Source organism: Convolutriloba macropyga, chromosome 8 (assembly GCF_964194025.1).
Source record: "Convolutriloba macropyga chromosome 8, txConMacr16.3, whole genome shotgun sequence".
In the NCBI taxonomy this organism is placed as follows: domain Eukaryota; kingdom Metazoa; phylum Xenacoelomorpha; order Acoela; family Convolutidae; genus Convolutriloba; species Convolutriloba macropyga.
In genome coordinates, this window is record NC_134475.1 from 44323310 (window position 1) to 44343618 (window position 20309).

At 37.2% G+C, this 20309-nt stretch overlaps 2 protein-coding genes across 2 annotated transcripts in view; one reads left to right on the plus strand and one right to left on the minus strand.

Moving 5' to 3' along the window:
• Nucleotides 1-3252, plus strand: part of LOC142344139 (uncharacterized) — a 69074-nt gene extending 65822 nt beyond the window's left edge. Inside the window, exon 5 of the mRNA XM_075395663.1 lies at nt 2697-3252. Within this exon, the coding sequence (XP_075251778.1) occupies nt 2697-3180 (484 nt within the window). The 3' untranslated portion in view covers nt 3181-3252. The remainder of the gene's footprint in view (nt 1-2696) is intronic.
• A 301-nt stretch (nt 3253-3553) lies between these two features.
• The window catches only part of LOC142345067 (uncharacterized), a 19961-nt gene continuing 3205 nt past the window's right edge, over nt 3554-20309 (minus strand). The window contains exons 2-7 of the mRNA XM_075397148.1: nt 19459-19727; nt 18431-18538; nt 18123-18347; nt 9630-9812; nt 8003-8247; nt 3554-4434 (exon numbers count right to left, since the gene is read on the minus strand). Of these exons, the coding sequence (XP_075253263.1) occupies nt 4170-4434; nt 8003-8247; nt 9630-9812; nt 18123-18347; nt 18431-18538; nt 19459-19727 (1295 nt within the window). The 3' untranslated portion in view covers nt 3554-4169. The remainder of the gene's footprint in view (nt 4435-8002; nt 8248-9629; nt 9813-18122; nt 18348-18430; nt 18539-19458; nt 19728-20309) is intronic.

Below are 20309 nucleotides of genomic sequence, written 5' to 3' on the forward strand. Positions count from 1 at the left end.
TTTTATTGTTTTTCACAGTGTTTTCTCCTGATAATAAATTATGTCGCCTGTTTTTGTCCAGAACTCATTTTTTCAATGCCATTATCCTATTCAATTTTATTGGAAAATTAAGTAATATGAACATATTCGTTCAGTATTACTTCATGCAGTCTGAAAAAGAAAGTAGCGGTTTATCGAACAATAACAGAAAACAGTCATTGAAAGTGATAATAAATGTTGATTTTTGTCAGCAGTTTTTGATAAGACTCATACAATTTTCTTAAAGAAAAAAAATTACGCATAATTGTGTTAGAAAAAAGAATTCCTAATTCGAAATGAAACAGCTTTATATCAAATAAGATCGTATTCAAGAAGTATTATATGCTGATGTTTTTTAATTGCTCTTAAACAAAGCTTGTAGCAATTATAGTAGTCCTGTTGGTCTTTTTTATGCGATTTTTCACTTGAACGATTTTTTGTCTGACCCATTTAATTTTTCGTCCTCAAAACGAGATGAACAGGTAGTGCCCAGCGGGCATAAGGTTCTCTTAGAGCCTTTCAGCTCACTAGTCTCTAAGTATGCCATTCACAGAAATTGTTTTGGAGACTTATAATCATGGTGTGAAGAGCGGTTCTTAGAGGTTGACACTGAAGGTCCAATTCACATGCATTTCTTTGCTAGTTATCGGAAGGTTCAAACAATGCGCAAAATTACTATCTTTTAAACTTGCATGATTGTGCAGTCAAGCATTCGAAATTATTCAAGCTAGTTCTAAACCCTGCTAAACTCTTTTACTCTTGATACTCTTCAAATATAAACAACAGGCAGCGACAAAATTTTGAAACATATCAAGAGAAACAGTAACCACTTTTCCTAATCGAAAATCATTTGTGGTTAATATTATCTCTGGACCTTGGTTGCGTATTGATCACTCAAATTTCCCAAAACGGGTGGACTAAAAAAATTCTTAACCATAGCAGAGATATTTAACTCATTTTCATACCCCGGTCGAGGTTTGGTTAAAAAAAAGTAGGATTAGCGGTGAATAGCGGTGAGAAAAAAACCTTTTTCACCGCAAAGCGCCAGCATCTTATAGCTTTGAACGCGCTGAATTTTTTTAGGGGTGGCGGTTTTTAGCGGTGAATTTTTTTCGTTCAAATTTGTAAAGTACTCAGAATATAACCCTAAATTTAGATATCTACATGCTTCAAAATGTTAAATAAACCATTTTTTAAACTAAAAATATAATAATCTTAAAATTATGGCTGTTCGTACTCATAAGTAAAAATTGCATTTGAAGGCTCACGGATAATTTTTTGTGCCGATCGACTAAAAACTCAGTTAAAAAAATTTTAAAGCAAGTTTTACTGTTAAAAGTTTTCATTGAAGAAGCCAATATGTTTCATTTTTGAACGCTTTTCAAGATCAAATATTTTTTTACTTCACTTCGTTTTGGTTCTCTTTTTTAATAATAATTTGATTTGTTCTCTTGTTCTGTCTAGCGTCATGCGGACCATTAAACATTTTGAAACTTTTCGATGTTTCTCAGTGTCTTATATCTGTGTGTAGATTCATTAGGCTAACTTTTGAGATAAACAATTCGGCTGGCAGGATACGATCCTTAATGAGAAGGTGAATGGAGTGGTGAAATTTTTTTCAAAAATAACAAAGTTTTAAACCCCAGTTAATTTGCATTTTTTGCGGTTAATGTTTTTGCCGTAGGAGTTTGAAGGAACACTCCACTGAAAGAAAGCTGAGGGAGTACAACTGACCTGAAAACAAGAATTTGTAATTTCAAAGGAAACTGATTTCTCACAATATACAAAGAACGAAGAGCATTAGCCATTTTGCTCAAACCAGCTCAGGTGATTTTCAAAGATTAGTTTTGAATCAATTTGTCCTCACAGATAACGACAAGCATAAGCTGGTTTGATAACTTCCCCTTTAAAAGTAAACCCTGGATCCTCATTAGTATGATTTGTGAAGAATAACGTCTCTGTTTTATCGGCCTTTAAAGCGAGTTGATTCTCTGTCAGGTTTTTGTCTGTTTGTTCTAAAAATTTCTATTGTTCAATTTATTTGTGGAATTTTATCATTACTTTCAAATTTGCATATAAAACTAGTCTCATCCGCAAATTGAACAACATCAATTTCACCATCCAATTTTTCAGAAAAGTCGTTGACATATAACAGAAAAAAAATAAGTCCTAATACAGTACCTTGTGGAACACCATGATTAATAGTTATTTTATCTGATATATCAATACCCAATATACCCAATTTTACTCATTGCGTTCGATTCGCTAGAAAAGATTTGAGACGTAAAATTGTTGATTGAGAGAAACTGAAATTTTCAGCTTTCTTCGGAAAGATCTCATGGGAAATTGAATTGAAAGCTCTTGCAAGATCTAAGAACACAGCACCTGTGTCGTTGTTATCTTCCATATTTCCTTTTATTTTTTCAATAGAATTTTTTTCATCACATTCACCGGATTTCTTACAAAAGATTTTTTTCACCGCATTCATGGCATTGAGCGCATATCTTACAATTTTTATTCAAATTCATCGCAAATCTTACATTTTTTTAGTAATTTTTAGCGGTGACACCGCACCCGGGTAGCATTGCTGAATTCCTTCACTTTCTTGGTGAAAAGTTAGCGAAAAACGAAACTTGGGTTAATCTTAGCTTTTAATAAAATTATTTCAACTGTTATAGCAATGTGTTCAACAACGGCTCAACAAAATCATCTTCAAAGAAAACTGTCTCTGTTTCCTGCTCCTCAAACTTGAACACGGCACCCAAACCTACCGGACGCAGTGGTTCGAAACACAGCCGGACCCGCGCAGTCACAACTGCATTTTTCTGTGTATCATTTTTCTTCATAATCAGTGTCACTCCCTTGACTTGTTCTTTAAACTACGAAAATTTGATCGCACGAGAGGAGGAGAAGTCGAAAACTTTCAGAATTATTTCAGTTTGCTGTCGAATTATATTCTCGTTTCATTTCATCACGAACCCGATTATTTATATGGTGACAAACGCTTCATTTCGCCTGAAATTGTTGAAAGATCTGAAAAGTTTTTGGAGAAAAATTTCGAAAGGTTTCAGACCAGCGAGACCCGCAACTGTTCAGGCAAAGACAATTCCCCAAATTCAAGTTGCCCCTCCTAGCACGAATGTAAATACATCCAACATCTGATATTTTAGTTTTTTTTGTTATATTTACCCAGTGAAATGAAATTTGATAGCCTTGATAAGAAACATACTTAGTCATGGAAAAATTTGCCAAGATCTTACCATGTTACATGGCAAGATCTTATTATCAATTGAGCAGTAATGCCTCAGTCTGATTTTGTCATGTAGTTCAGAACAAACTCAGAGAAACTAGGTTGTCCTGAATTTTTACTCTGAACAGCGTAATTTTTGACATGATCATGATACTTGGAAGTCCAAAATTCAGAACAAAAGTTATCATGATTCAGCGCTGAAAAAATAATTTAGTGCAGCAAGATGTATCAAAAATTTTCGTCCTATCAAGATCTTGGTAACATAATCCATGTTTTGTCAATTGACTGTAAAGATCTTTCATGTCTTGGCAACGTGTATCAAGTTTCGTACCAGTGGCTGGGCACATTTACAATTTATACGTTGAATAAATCACTATGGATTTGATCAATTGGAATAAAAACAATTTAGCAGATAATTGTGTCTTCTTTGGGAAAAGTATGTATCGTTCTGTTTACAATAAAAGTTTGTTGATGTTGTTCATATGTTCCCTAACTTTTCACATTATATTAACGTAAATAGTTGTTTGTTTGCTTACTTCGATCCATCGGAAAATAAAAAGTTAAATAATTTGTTTATTTAAAATAAGCGCAGTGTAAATTACATTTACAAAATACTATATCTATTTTATTCAAATAATTTACATAAAAAATCTTATAAGAAAAACAGTTTCACAATCCAAAGATTTAAAACCAGTGTGAAGCCTTACAATCATCTTAAAAGCTGATCAATTGAATCTGCTTTTTCTTTTCTCCACTGAACTTAATTCAAACTCTGGTCAAATTATCAATTGAGAACTGCCAACATTTAAAATAAGTTTTCATCTCTTCAAAGTTTGATCATGGCGCGGAATAATTAAGTTCACGCCTCGGGATAAACGGCGCGGCAATTACGTAATAAAGTTCACCAGCGCGTTGTATCGAGTGACGGCTTCTGTTGATTGGCTGCGAACCGGAAGGGATTAGCAAAACCACTTCGCGGGTCAAGTGAGTTCATTTGAGAGGCGGGTGTGAATAGATCCGCAGAAGTTGCGGCCGATCCGGAGCTGGCAGTGACGGCGGATGATGCGGAACCCGGGTGGGATGGGTTTGGGTTAGAGAAGAAAGAAGAAGCGGCAGCTGACATTAGGGAGGGGTGTCCGAAAGCACCGCTGCCCAGGAAAGACATTCTAAAACCAAAAGTTTATAAAACGCATTAACAATCTTTGTAACTAGACTCACCTCAAGTTTGGTTCACATTTATAATTAAACCAGCAAAAATATAAAAGTTATCATCATCAAAATCTGCTAAAACAAATAATGAATAACTAAAAAAGTTCTCTATTTTTGAAGACAATGAGATTTTTTGATAAAATTTGGAGGACAAAAAAATGATTGCCTGGCCTTATTTTTTTAAAAAAAATTATTCAAAACAACAAAATGTTAATCATTAGGTAACTAAAAACGACTATGAGCCATACACATTTACCTAGTTCCCGGATTGAAGTTTCCTTGAGTTCATAAAAGGATCATATATGGATTCATGTAACTGACCAAACTTGCGTTCTTAGTAGGATCCTAGTATAAAACCAAGAAAACCAAGAAGTAATAAATGATCCTAATATGATTACCAAGAATCATAGATAGTTTTTCCTTGATTGATTTCTCCATTTTTTTGATCAGGCATTACTTTTATCTAGTCTCTTATATTACTCAAGTCTATCTAAATGAGTAAACTTTTCATATTCTCTGAAGCCAGTTCACACCTATAACTGCGCATTCATAAGAATATGTCAATTGTGTACTGCCCAAAAATATTTCAATTTTTCGACTACATTATAAGAGAATTTTTTTGCATCATTCAAAGATTTATATACCATATAAATCACCTTTTATGAAATCCGAGAAATTCTTTAATTTCTACCAAAAATGAAAGTTCTAGATTTTCGGCTTATAAATAATTTGTATGATTCTTGTATGATTTCCAAGAAATCATATCTGATCTTTATATGAAAACTAAGAAACGAGATAAACCACATATGGCCCAATGTACGGTTACTAGGAATAATATATTACCTAATACGATAACTACGAATCATATATAACCTTGTATGAAACCAAGGAAAGTTGTATGGTCAGTGACCCGGGTTCCCATTAAATCAAAACAATCACAAGAAGGGGCCTTGTCTACAAACACGTAGAAAATGATTGAGTTCTAAATTAGCTTACAACTGCCTTTAATTCCAAAACAATCTCCAAAATTTGTCAGAAAAATCTTATTCTTATTAATTTTGTTGTGTTGAAACCTTAAAATCATGAAATTAAACAAAAAATAAGAAGCGAAAAAGCCACACGCGAACGAACATCTTTAACATTGTTGCTTTTTGTCTCTCAATAACAACTGTATGATTTATATTATCTTCATTGCGCTCTTTAAGATGTTTCAGCAGTCTAATTATACATATTGCAGCGGAAGCAGCATTTCCTTTCAAGTTCTGTCCGAAAAATTTTTTGATTAACCAAGGTTTTTTTCCTAACTCTGCTCTACGATGAGATTGACGTGGATGAAATTTATGGCGAAAACAGATTTTTTAATTCAAGCCAACAGGCAAGCTTGTCTGAAGCTTCCCAAGCAGGCAGGCAGGAAGGATTTTTGATTACTGTCCTAGTGTTTGCTGCCAAAAAAAGATAGTTGAACAAGTTTTGTCAATTTCTATGTTCTTGACTTTTTTTATTATTTAATCTACTGCTTGATATGACCATTCGAAAGGTTTTCTCTTTTGTTGCAACCCTCTCTCCATTTTTAATTCTCTGGTACCCCATCAAGTGGGAGTGAACACTCTAATCTTAGGCTAGCTACTACCAAAGCAATCTCATCTCCGTTCGTTTTAAAGGATTCCGTAGGACTTGCGCCGATTACTTAAATGGCTCATAAAAATATTTGTGCTGAATACTTCAAAACTTTTTTAGCTTATATTTTTATCACAAAGAAAACCAATAAAATCAACGAGCAATCAGTAATGAGGAGAACAGTTGTGTAAATGAAGTGAAAACAAAATGCACAATTTTTTGTTAAAAATCTGAAATGCGATATAAAGAAAGTTATTTGAGTAAAATTTAGAATTGGCCCTTTATGCTTACATTCCTTTCTTATTGACGTTCCATTCGCTATTGTACTTGTTTGGTGAGTGCTTGTTCTCACCACATAAGTTATAGTGCAACAGATGGTTTACTCGGATAGTTATGCAATTCCACCCATACTCGACCAAATTTTAGATACCGGGTCGAAATCGAATCTTGCAATATTCTGGTAGAATCCGACATATTCTTGCACAATAACAATTTTTCTGCCAGAATCTTAAAAGATAAGCTTTGGTAAACCTGGTCGAGAGCGAATGGTTATCTTGCAAGGTCTTGCAAGATTTTATAAAAGTTGGTTATCTTATAAGTTCTGAAATAGTTCTTAAGAGAGACGGCTACCTTGTAATATCTTACATGATGAGTGGCTATCTGGTAAGATTCTTGCCAGTTCGTTCCGGTTGAGCTGAATTCCCATTAGTTCTTTTGTGAACAATTTTCTTAATTTAATGCCTTGAAACTTTGAGAATTGGCAGCGTATATTTGAGTGGTAACTTAAGGAAATATTTATATCGAAAATTGCTTTTCAAGATATCAAATTTAACTGCCTCAGTACAAAAACATTAATTTCTATTTTTTATCTAATGCCAAAAACTGAAAAGCGCGAATTAATTTATTATACTATAAACCATTTCGTATCTCCCGAATAATACAGGATATTAATGTATTATTCACAAAATTATTTTTTGACTGTCAAGTTCTACGCTATTGAAAAAAAGTTTCCTGTTTTTTGTCATGTGTACCATCTATAAATTTCATGCGCACTTTATTTCTAAAGGTTGAATGGTTGCTTTGCAAATCTTATAAGCATCTTGTAAGACAAATATTAATCTTATAACAATCTTGTAAGACGAATGCTTAAGACGAATGTAAGATTCTGTCAGAATTTCTTGTAAGACAATGCATCCTCTTGTAAGATTCTGACAGAATCTGAAAAGATATTACAAGATGACCATCCCCAGTCCACTCGGGAAGCGTAAGGAGCTGATTTGATAGGTAAGAAATGAATTGAAAGGTAAGAGCTGAATTGAAAGATAAGAAAGTAAATGTAATTGTACCTAGAAAAAAAGGAAGGAACAGAAATTTTAACAGTAAGATATTTTATGTCAATAGTGTTCAATTTAAGTTTTTAACTTGTTTTCTTCAGACAAATTATATCTCCAGATTTAAAATCTATTTAATTTGTTATGTTTTTTCAAGAAAACATGCAACTGAATATTAGAAAACTTCTACTCAAAATCAATTGTGTTGCATAAGTGATAGCCAATCAGAGGAGATCTCGACCGGAACGAACTCGCAAGAAAACCATTCTTCTACCAAATCTTGCAAGATAACGATTTTACTGTCAGATCTTACATGATACATAGTTTTTACAAGATTCTGGCTTTTCTCGACTGGGGCAGTCTCAGTTTGTGATTAAAAAATTTAACAGGGAGATTATTGGAGCAATTTATGGAACTCAATGTAGAGATATTACTGGGAACAGATTTTAAGTGTTCACAATTATTACTATTTTTATATAATTTACATATTTGATTCGCCTTGACGATAATTGAATAATTGACGAAGACTACGGAATAAAAAATCATATAAAGCGTCCAAAAAGTTGTCCTTACATACCCTGGGAACTGGGCTTGATTCGATCCCGCAAATTGAGCCCCGTTGACAGCAGCTGCTGAGCCCAGATTGTGAGCTGCACCTGCACCCTGCTGACCCACTGTGCCCACCACCCCAGCTGATGAGGCACCCCCTACCCCAGTGGAGTTGTGCTGTGGTGTTGTAGGGGGAAGACATCCATAGCCTGCAACTGCCACCTGCTGGGCAGCCATGATATAGTTGGGGAAGAAGGAAGCAGCTGCTGCGGCCTTAAAAAGAAAAAAAAACAATACCTGTGTTGAGGATAACGACGAAAAAATGACAATCTTATTTTAAGAAATCGTCGTTTTCGTCGTTTTTTTGTTGTCTTCTTCGTTTTCGTTCGTTTTCATCGTTTTCGTCGTCTTTTACTTTCAAGGAATGATAGTTTTTTGATCGTTTTTTGTCGTTTCTTACATCGTATTTTTTTCCTAATAATTCGTCGTTTTTTGATAGTTTTTTTAATCGCTTCTTCTCAATGCACAAAAAGTGTTGAGTTGGAAGAAGGCGCTGAATTTTAGTTTAGATTCGATTGTTAGATGTTTGTTTGAATTAAATGTTTCAGATCCTCAGGTTTTACAATATTATTGTGTTTAAAATAGATGTTCAAATAGAAGTTCATCCTAATTCTTCATGAACCAATACCTAACTGTTGAGTCAAGATATACTTTAAATTCGGGCCTAACGAAGTGACAAATTCTAACCTAGGTTGTCGTTCAAAAATATCAAAAAGTTGATTTTTGAAACCAACTTGAGAACTTTCCGATAACTTCATTGCTTAATTTTTTGAAAAAGCGTATCGTCCAGACTCCAGACGATCCACCTGTAAGAAAAGACTTAAAACGACGATCCGTTTGTAAAAAAAACGACAAAAAACCGACGATCCATTTGTAAAAAACGACGAAAAACAATCAATTCTTACAATTGGAAAACGACGAAAAACGACAAAAACAACAATTGTCACGCAAGGGCTTTGATCGTTTTTGTCTAAGGGAAACGATTAATAAACGACGATTTGTAGTAATTTACCTGACCAAACATACTGAGGAGAATACTGGGGAGAATAGAAAAATACTATTCATGTGTGGAAAAAAGAAATGGACTGATGAAAATTGATTCATTAAACTGTTGATACGCTGTTTTGATAAATATAGTCAGGGCAACCAAGTTAATTGTTAATTCAAAGCTATTCAGAAAAAAATACTAGTTTCAACCTACACAAAACTTGGGCTTCCTGATTTTTTAAAAGTATATATAGTATATCAATAAAATTACAATTTATATTAAATAAATACCATTTATATTTAAAAAATCGGTCCTGTTGAAAAATTCTATAACAATATGATTCGAAAGATTCAATCCAACCGAATTTTTATAACAAAGTATACTTTGTCTTAATTTATTACTCTGAGCGGCGAACAATTCCATATGGAAATAAATCCCGCCTCCAGCTTGCCTCCAAGTTTTTTACTCATCGCATGATATTGTCTGCAGTATAAGCGACATAAAAGTTAACTGGAAAGCGGCGGAGGGCGGGGGGGGGGGATATTAACCAAAAGGGTCAACAAAACTAGATAGTCCATAGATCTATTTATTAATTGAGAATCGTTACCTGTTGATGTGGGTTAGTGGCAGTGGCGGCAGCGGCCGCAGATAGAGAAGAGTAAGGGTTGGCAGCTGGGTTGTTCATGCCGGCGGCAGCTGCAGCCGATCCCAAGTGGGAGAGTGCTCCGGCTGCTGCGGCTGTGGCCCCATTGGGCACTGAGGCTGCGTAGGGCCACGTACTTGAAAGCTGCTACAACAAATATTTACATTTTATTGGTACACCAATTACAGCTCTCTTACTCTTTAAACTTATTGGACAAGGTTTAATTGAAAGTGAGCTCACAGTGAATGATTTCCATACACATCTAATACATGATATAGCGTTAATAAAATGTGTGATAAATCCAAATCAATATTCTTATCCAGAGGTATATGCATCATGCATATAATCTTGCATATCAGGTTAGTGAATTTGTTTTACAATTCTCCCCGAAAATCAAAAGAAAAAATTGGACATATTTCATACCACTAGATTCCTCAAGGTCAGAAAAAACCACCAATTGTATCTGGACTCCTATTTTTTTCAGTTATCGGATTACTTGAAAAGACACCATACATCCATATGCTGAAACCGAAAAAAGAACACCAAATTTCTCGGAGTTATCTCAAGTAAAAATTCATACTAAAGAAATTGAGTGTCTTTTTGTGTTGTCCTAAATTACCTAAATACGTTGTCCTAAATACGTTTTATTGTCCCAACATTTTTTCACAATGCGGGAAAAAAATATGCGACAGCGGATTTTTTTCTTCTTTTTTCAAATTTTCTCTTTGTGTACGCATCGTAGAGAAGAATGAGAAACAATATTATTCAGTCCTTAGATTTTTGATTTGCATTGAAAAACTACAAAATTATTGCAGGGTGAAAAATGGAAATTGAAAGGAAACATTGGAAATGGAGAAAAGGAAAAGTATTGGATGTTGGTGTTGGGTGTGGGGGGTGCATCACATTACTATCATTAAGTTCGATTATACAAATTTGATGGAAAAAAACACCAACAAAAAATTTCTCTGCAAAAATTAGGTATTCAAAAGATATTCGTTTATGATTTGAAAGGTTTTTATTGCCTCTTCTAACCAATCTTTTTTGCTTGCAGCAAAGAAATTCTTTATCTCCAACTATTCGATTGATTAATATTATAACTTTTTTGAATTAAGAAAGAAAGAGATGAATCTTTCCATCTTTTTAATTCAATTAATTTAAATTTGTCAAGTTTTATTTGCACCTATTTTAAACCAAGAAGTCAACATTATAATTTGTTTCAAATTTGCTTTGATTTTAATTTCACAAAGTTGGCTGAAATTGTCATAAAAGAGATGAAACAAAAAATCTAATCTGCCGAGAAAGAAGGGAATTTTGTTTTTATTTGAGTTCTAAGTCTTGTCGATTGATCCTGATCCTTCAATTGATTTTACATATTAAGCTCTCTGTTGTCATCCAGCTGATCCCCAGAGTCAATCATCAAAAAATGAGAAAAAAATTTAAGTCAATTAAAAAACTGTATTTTTAATCATTAATGATTGAATCATCAAATTAGAGAATCGTCCTGCCTGAGGTAGTTAACCAACAAAAAAGATCAGTATGTCATACTTGAACTGTTTAATACTTCAACATAACTTGAAACAAAATTCTAGCCAAAAAGATAAAACTGGGCATAATCAACGTCATTAGCCCCGTTTTTTGAGAAAAAGTTTTAACTGAATTGTTTGTCTAATTGATCGTCAACATTTCCTCAGTTGCGCAGTTTTTATTAAGAAATAAATAATATTAGAACGAAAGACACTTATTTGTTCGCAACTTGTAGCATGTAAACTGATTGTTGCAGTGTTTTGCAAGATACTATCTGAGTTAAATTCTCTTTGCAAATGATTGCTGGTGCTGAAGTTGAACTTTGAGAGAAGCTTCTTTATATTGCGAAATAATTGTCAACGCAACTGGTTTAATATCTGTTGAAGCAATATCAAAATGGGGGTTATGATTTTTTTAGTTGTCTTATCGAAAAAAGATGCAATCTGTTGGGTTATGGACTTTCGCAAGCGGAATAAAAAGCGTTTTTAACTAAGTAAAAGAATTAATTTCTCAAAAATGAGAGAATAACAAAATGATATTTTACAGTAGAATTTAGAGATTTACAGGAGAGATCTGATTATAAGATCAAGATGGTGATTTGAATTTGGGGATGAGAAAGGACTCAAAAATCAGCTGTATATATACCCATTATCAGTGTGAAAAAGTCAAGATACAAAACTAGTCTTAGCACCGTGATTTATAGTGGGGGTCGCAAGGGATACCCAATATGGTTTGCTTCTGCAAATCAGTCGCAAAGGGAACCATAAATGGAATGCATTTGCACTTTTCTAAGAATTCATTCACACTTCCGGAGATATCATCATCATTTAATACGTGCTGGGAAGATTTTACATCAATTAATCTAACTCTAATAATAGTTATCTAGATTCACCAATTTGAACCGAATATTGATTCTCAGCACCATTTCTTGACGATTCATTTATATAATTTCTTTGATCAAAATCAAATTGCTTGTCTTTCTAATCTGGTAAGTCAAACTTTCTTTTTAATTCTCACTAAGTTTAAGACTACAGTTTGATCGAAATTCTAACACCCCCACTCAGACTTGAGCTGATTGCGTAGAGTCTGTTCCCATCAAAACTGCTCTGAATGTTTCCACTTTCGAAACGGTTAAGGACTTTGTGAAGATGTCCGCTGCCATTTTGTCTGTAGGAACGTAATGTATTGAAATAGTCCCATCCTCCGTTTTGTCCCGGATGAAGTGAAACTTTGTTTCGATGTGCTTGCTCCTTTTGTGCATGACTGGGTTATACAACTTTGGTTGTCTTCTCCAATTGCTATTGGACGTTTCTGTTGGATGCCAAAATCCTCTAGAAGTTGTTTCAGGTAAAGTGCTTCCTGAACTGCTGCTGCCATGCCCTGATATTCTGCTTCTGATGAAGAAAGAGCAACTGTGGCCTGCTTCTTGACACCCCAGCTGAGTGCTGCGCCACGTCCGTTGAGCTTGAAGTAATAGCCCGTTGTTGATTTTCTGTCGTTCACGTCTCCAGACCAGTCTGCATCACTTTCCCCCACTAAATCATAACTAGCCTCTTTTGTGTAAGTAAGTTTTAAACCTTTTGAACATTGAAGATATCGCAGAAGTCGTTTTCCGCACATCCAGTGTTGATTGGTAGGTGCATTCATGTGTCTGGACAGAATGTTGACTGTGAACATGATGTCTGGCCTCGTCTGTTTGGCCAGATACAGAAGTGATCCAACCAAGCTTCTGTAGATCCTCTGGTCCACTTCTTCGTCTCCGTTCTGTGCTGTCTGAAGTTTCAAATTCAAATCAACTGGAGTTCTTGAGGGTTTGCATTGATCCATTTGAAACCGCTCAAGCATTGTTTCTATGTAGCGTTCTTGGTCGACTGTGACTTTGCCCTCTTCTCGTCTGATTCTTAGACCCAGAAACCAGTGTAGTCTCCCTCTGTCTTCCATGTGAAAGGTTGCTTCTAGTGTCTTTTTGACATCAGAGATCACTGTCATACTTCTTGATGCTACTATGATGTCGTCAACCCAGACCAAGATGAAGGTGTGATCCTCTGCCTCTGATCTTGCAAACAAGCAGTGATCGTTCCTGCTTCTGGTGAACCCCTGTCTCAGTAGGAAGTTTGCCAGCTCTTTGTACCAGTTGTTAGCAGCCTGTTTCAAACCATAAATTGATTTATTTAGTCGACATACTAACTTCTCCCCATCTGATCCGCGTTTTGCAAACTCCTGTGGCTGTTCCAGATACACTTCTTCCTCGATTGGTGAGTGCAGGAAAGCAGTCTTGACATCAAATTGGTGCATCACATGGCCCTGCTTCGCTGATAGCTGAAGTAGAATCCTGAATGTCTCTGGCTTACAGGTAGGCGCAAAAGTCTCAAAGTAGTCCAGTCCTTCCACTTGTTTGAAGCCTTTCGCCACATAGCGCGCTTTGTATTTGTCCACTTGACCACTGGGTCCCAATTTCACTTTGTAGACCCATTTGCCCGGTATGACGTCCCTGTCTGTGGGTGGTCTCACTAGGTTCCAAGTCTCGTTGTCTTGGAGTGCCTTGACCTCGCCCTTCATTGACCGGTGCCACTGGTCCCAATCGTCACCTTGCTTGGCTTCGTAGACTGTTTTGGGTTCCACATAGTCGCCCTCAGTCACAGCAAGATGGGTCCTGACTTCTCCAAAAAATTGCGGAACATTCCTTGCTCGTGTCCCTCGTCTGGGCTCTGCTCTGTCCGCGTGTTCCAGTGCATCTTCATTGAAGCCAACTGTCTCTAACTGTGAGAAGTCTTCTGTGTCACTGTCTTCTAATGACTCTGAGTCTCTGTGACTCCCTCTTGTTGCAGTAGATCCTTCATCTAGTGCTGTTTCTCCAACATCCGAGGCCTCTTGTCTCAGTGTTGTTTCTTGAGTATTCACGCTCCCTGCGTCATGCCACTCCTCTTTTATTGCAGTAGATGTGTCCTGTCTGTCTCTGTTGTCATCATCTTGATGACCATCATCTGGGTGCCAGATTCCCAGTTCCGACCCATCATCTAGTAGGTCCGCCGTTTCTTTGTTGTCAGGGATTGAGCCTACTTCAGACTCCTTGATGATCACATCTCGAACTGCCATCACCTTGCGTGTGTTGGGTATGTACACCAATCCGTTTTCTCCTGCAGTGTAACCCACAAACCTTCCTTCCAGTGCCTTGGGTTCAAGTTTGCTGACTTCTCTGTCCCTCTTCCTCATGAAGACTGTGCAACCAAAAATAGATAATTTACTAATTGAAAGCTTATGTTTTATACCTCTCATCAGCTCTGCTGGGCATTTTTCTTCTCCTCGTCTCACAACCAAGTTTCTGATCCTTGCTGCGTGAAGAATTGCTGCTCCCCACATCATCTTGGGAAGTCCTGAGTCAATGAGCAAACATCTTGCCATCTCCAGCAGTGTCCTGTTGCACCTCTCAGCTAACCCATTCTGTTGTGGCGTTTCTGGTATGGTCTTTTCCTGTAGAATGCCTGCATCTAAGCAGTACGTCTCAAACTGCTCTGAGAGAAACTCCTTCGCATTGTCTTGCCTCAGCTTCTTGGGCGTCCCCACACTGAGAACAAATTTCTTCAGGCTGGCCAGTGCTTCACTCTTTGCCTTAAGCAAGTCCACAAACACAAACTTCGTGTATTGGTCTGCAAACACTATGCAGAACCGGAACCCTGACAGTGACTCTACTCTGAAAGGTCCCATCACGTCTGTGAACACCCTCTCCAGCTTCTCTTCTGCTTGGGTCTCTGCCACTCTTGGTACTGGAGTCTTTGTGATCTTGGCCAATGCACACACATTGCATACATCATCGAGTTCCCCCACTGTCTCTGGTGCATTCCTGACCACATCCGCTTGATTCAAATGACCCAATCGTCTGTGGCACTTCCTTGCACTGTCAAGTTTCACGCTGTTGGAACTCATCTTGAATTCTAGAACGCTGCAGGGTAAGTAAAACAAATTATTTTCTTGTGTTAGTTTTACCCGAGCTCCCTTCTGGAGTTTCATGCAGCTGTTTCCTCTCTCGAAAGTGAAGCTATGTCCCCACTCCGTGCATCTTGAGACTGATAGGAGGTTTGAAGAATAGTCCGGCACACACAGAACATTTTTGAGTTCGCATTGGAATTCCCCTTTGTTTGAGGGTATGCTGATCCTCACACAGCCTCTGCCCACCACTCTGGAAGCCTCTCCGTTGGGATTTCTGACCACTGATTGAATGGGCACAAAGTCCAGAAACGCATCGATGTTCGTCACTATGTGATCTGTACAACCACTGTCCACTAGCATGCCTGCTGTCTTCCACTGGTTAAGAGCTGCCCAGCATTCCTCGTCTGGTGTAGCCAATGTTGGACCCATTGCCACTGACTCATGTTTGCCTCCATCTCTTTGTCTCTTGCATGCCCTGTCTAGGTGACCCTTCTCACCACACTTGCTGCATTGTGCTGTCTCCTTCTTCCTGCAGTCCTTGGCAAAGTGTCCAGGGATCCCACACACAAAGCAGTTTCCTTTCTTGGGTCCCTTCTTGAAGTCACGCTTCACTGCCAGTGCCACTGAACCACTTTGTCCCTTGTGTCTCTGCACCGTGCTCTCATGAAAGTTCTGCAGCCTTTTTCTCAACTCTGTGAAGTTCGTTGCCGGGTTGAAGCTTTCGTGTATTACAAAACTTTCATACCTCATTGGCAGACCATTGAGGACCAAGGCGTTGAAGAGGGTCTCTGAGACTGCTTCCCCTGCTTCTTGTAGCCTTGTGAGCAACTCCTGTCCTCTGATGAAGAAGCTGTCCAAATCCTCAGAATCCTCGAGCTGCAGTCGAGCAAGCTGTGCCACTAAAGTCACCACTGTCGGCGTCTCCACACTCTGAAATCTCTCTTGCAAAAGCTTCCAAGCCTTTGCTCCATCTCCAATGCCGTCATCTCCCACACAGTCATGTCTCATCAGCATGAGGGTTGTTGCATCTAGAGTCAGTGCCAGATGGCACCACACATTGTTCCGTTTCTCCTTGATGTCTGCAACTTCCTTCTCATATGCATCCTTCAGCACCTTGTGGTTCTTCTTTTCATCATTGGTTGCCCCATTGGCCAGTGGCGCAGGCTCATTGGGTTGCTCCTCTGTCCCCAGTAGTGATTTGTTGAGTCCCTTCGTCTGCATCATCGCCACAAATCTTGTGCTCCAGATTGGAAAGTCCTGTGCCTTTCCTGTGTAGGTCAGCAGCTTCACTGTCTGTTGATCCATTGAGGTTTGAGCAGGCAAAACAGTTGTGAAAAGAAAAGGTACTAAGCAGAAAAGGATTATGACTGTCAACATCAAATTAGTTTTGTTTTGGAAATTAATTTTATGACTTAAACAATTGCTGGGCCCATAACCTGTTGGGTTATGGACTTTCGCAAGCGGAATAAAAAGCGTTTTTAACTAAGTAAAAGAATTAATGTCTCAAAAATGAGAGAATAACAAAATGATATTTTACAGTAGAATTTAGAGATTTACAGGAGAGATCTGATTATAAGATCAAGATGGTGATTTGAATTTGGGGATGAAAAAGGACTCAAAAATCAGCTGTATATATACCCATTATCAGTGTGAAAAAGTCAAGATACAAAACTAGTCTTAGCACCGTGATTTATAGTGGGGGTCGCAAGGGATACCCAATATGGTTTGCTTCTGCAAATCAGTCGCAAAGGGAACCATAAATGGAATGCATTTGCACTTTTCTAAGAATTCATTCACACTTCCGGAGATATCATCATCATTTAATACGTGCTGGGAAGATTTTACATCAATTAATCTAACTCTAATAATAGTTATCTAGATTCACCAATTTGAACCGAATATTGATTCTCAGCACCATTTCTTGACGATTCATTTATATAATTTCTTTGATCAAAATCAAATTGCTTGTCTTTCTAATCTGGTAAGTCAAACTTTCTTTCTAACTCTCACTAAGTTTAAGACTATAGTTTGATCGAAATTCTAACACAATCAATAATGCTTCAATCAAAGGAAAATTTTTCACAAATTTGAGAGGTATGTTACACGTAATTTTGCACGAGCCTTCGTTCGTGTTTCAAAAAATAACTAGATACAACTTCCTATGACTGATATCAAATAAAAACTTGAAAAGGTAAATAATTGGAGTAAACAAAAAACCCGTTTGCGTATATAGTCCCCTCACTAAACTGGGGTTGGAATAATAATTGGATTCCGTCCACGTGTTGCCTTAGAAATGAAGTATCACACAGCTTGATCTCAGGCGCATTTCTTATTATTATGCATATAAACGAGCTAGCTATTTTAGCTCAAAGCCAACAATTGTTTAATTAGGCCCATGATTTCAAAAAAATTTGCAAGGTTGATTCGCATTTATTGCTGCCTGTGACTCGCCAGTCTTGACTTTTCAGTCCTGATTTCGAGGAGTTTCAGAAAAAGACCCTTGGAAGAACTTTTTCTTTAGATTTGGAAAACAAATATAGACTGAATGGTTTGAATTAATCACTCTCACCACTTTAAATTGAAATGCATGACATTTCTTATACTCGTTTCAATAACGAAGTAAAATGTGACTGAAACCCTCTCCTGTATGTTCAAAAAACATAAACTTCAACGTCCCAAACCGAAAGTAGATACTCACACTTAAACAAATTTAAAACAGATAATTTTTCATCGAATTTAAATTAGAGGTAATGAATTTTTATTTTCAACAAACATTGGGTCAAACTATCGGAAAAGTGTAATCCAAGATTTAAGGAAATGGAAAACCACTAGATGACCTGCTTTAGCGTCTGAGCTACAACTATATATGAGGTTCGATTTTTTCTGAAAGGAAGCTCTAAAAAATAGCAACTGTTTACTGAAATCGTCTATTGTCGTGTGGCTTTTAACTTTCATACGTTCATTCTTTCTGGAAAGATAAAATTAAAACTCCGTAACAATGCTTACTTGTGTGATGACGTCATTTCTTCCAGAAGCAGCTGCTGCGGCTGCGAGGGAGGAGGAGTCCACTGCTACGGCAGCCGCGGCCGCCGCTGAGGGGTTGAAGGGGGTGGAAGGTGTGATGGGGTGGTGAGGGTGGCCAGGGTGGGCACCCGGGTGGGGGAAGCCACTCCTCAACTGCTGGTGTTTTTCCTTCTTGCGCCACTTGGCACGCCGGTTTTGAAACCAGACCTAACAGATAAAAATTGTGATAAAGATTCTGCTTTTTTGGTTGTAAGTGATTTCTTAATTGTAAGCAAGAGAGACTGTAATACCTGTACTCTGGCCTCTGTGAGGTCGCACTTGACGGCCAACTGTTCCCTGACGTATACATCTGGGTAGTGTGTCTTCTGGAATATTCGCTCCATTTCCTCCAGTTGACCCTACAAACAACGTATAGGTTCTCCAATAACTGTTCACCAATAAAACTTCGAACTCCGCCAATTAGCGGAAAAGGTTTAATAATTTGTTGAATTTTGTCGGTTGCAGCTAAGACTTTGAAGATTACACTTAGGAAATGAGAAAAATAGGAGGAAGTTTGACAATTTTAACTAACTTTGACAATTTTTCTTACAAATATGCCTTGATATCTTTTGGATGTCGTAATCAACTCGTATAGACCAACCTCTCACCCTTTTATGAATCGCTCTTGCATATCTTTGAATCTCATTCTGTCACTAATGTACCAACAATTATCACTAGTTTATTTGAAAGCCATAAAACAGCGAACAGCTTTGCAATCACAACAGATTGGGTATTACGACAGGTGTGTAAAAAGATTCCTTTTGACCGTTTCTACCTAAATTGTAAAATAAATTATCACCCAAACAAAAAACCTTGCAGTTTTTATAATGATTACTTGTTTAGGATTTGTGCGCCTAAATTACTCTTTGTTGAATTTTAAGCCCTTTATCAATGAATTGAAATAAATCTTATATCTGATAAATCAATTGAAACAAAACTAGAGCGCAAAACTTAATCCCGAGAGATTTAATACTGAAATATTTTTAGCATTAATAAAAATATTATGCTTCTTAACTTGATCTCAGCAAGAAAGAGCGCAGGAATCAATTATTTTGTCAGTTTTACAATTATATGAAGTCTATACTCGGGTTTTAAAAATTATCCTTTTTTTCATTTTCATTTAGTCTTTAATTCAGCCATGACTTTACCCTTTTATTTCAGCTGAGATCTTTGAAATCTAAACAATTTGCTTGAGAGAATTTAAACATTTTGAAACTGTGAGAAATCAATGTTTGCGAAAAAAATTCAAACAAAATGTTACTTTAGTCAAAGAAATTACCTGTGTAAAAGTAGTGCGATTCCTCCTCTTTTTCCTACTTCTGTTCCCACTGCCCCCTGACCCCTCCCCCAACGAGTCACTGTCACAGTCTCCCTCCCCATCCTCGTAGTCCCCCTCAACTCCCCCTGCTCCCTCACCTCCTGTTCCGATTGAGGAGGCGGAATTGGCTCCCAGTTGCACGTCCACTTGCAGAGTGACCCTGGGGTCGGTAGGGGTGGACTCGGGTCCTGATTGGATGGAGGCTTTCAACAGGGGACTGAGTTGCTTGTCTGAAATAATTTCCCGAGTCAAAGTTTACTTTGATTAAAAGCTCGAAAATGTTAGAGGTCAGCGGTATATTTAGCAAATGAGCGAATAACCGAGGGGAGCTCCATTTTGCAAAAATAGCTAGTATTTGGAGACATTAACATATTGAGAAAAAAACCGTAGGCTGCTTAATCAGCTGATGCAGGAAACTATCAAATAGATAACTTGGATCAGACCATAATAATGGGACACGCTCAACTTTTTACACGGTGACGCGCTGAATATCAAGACATGAACAGCACCGTAGAAACAGAATAAAACAAAAAACAAAACTACCCACATGCATTGGGGACTGAAATGCATCAATTTAAGAAAAACCGGATCTAATCTGTTGCCCCGATTGTTTTTATGCCCCCAATTACAACCTGTTTGTTCTTATATAGAGCATTAACATGCAAAAAAGAAAGCGCACCTGGGGCCCTTAAAACTTATATGTCTCACTAAGCTGGAAGGTCGAAACAGAATATACTCCAGAATCTCTTCACATCGATAAAAACATGCAAATCAAAAAAATCTACACAACCTTCGAAAGCTGGAAACTGTCC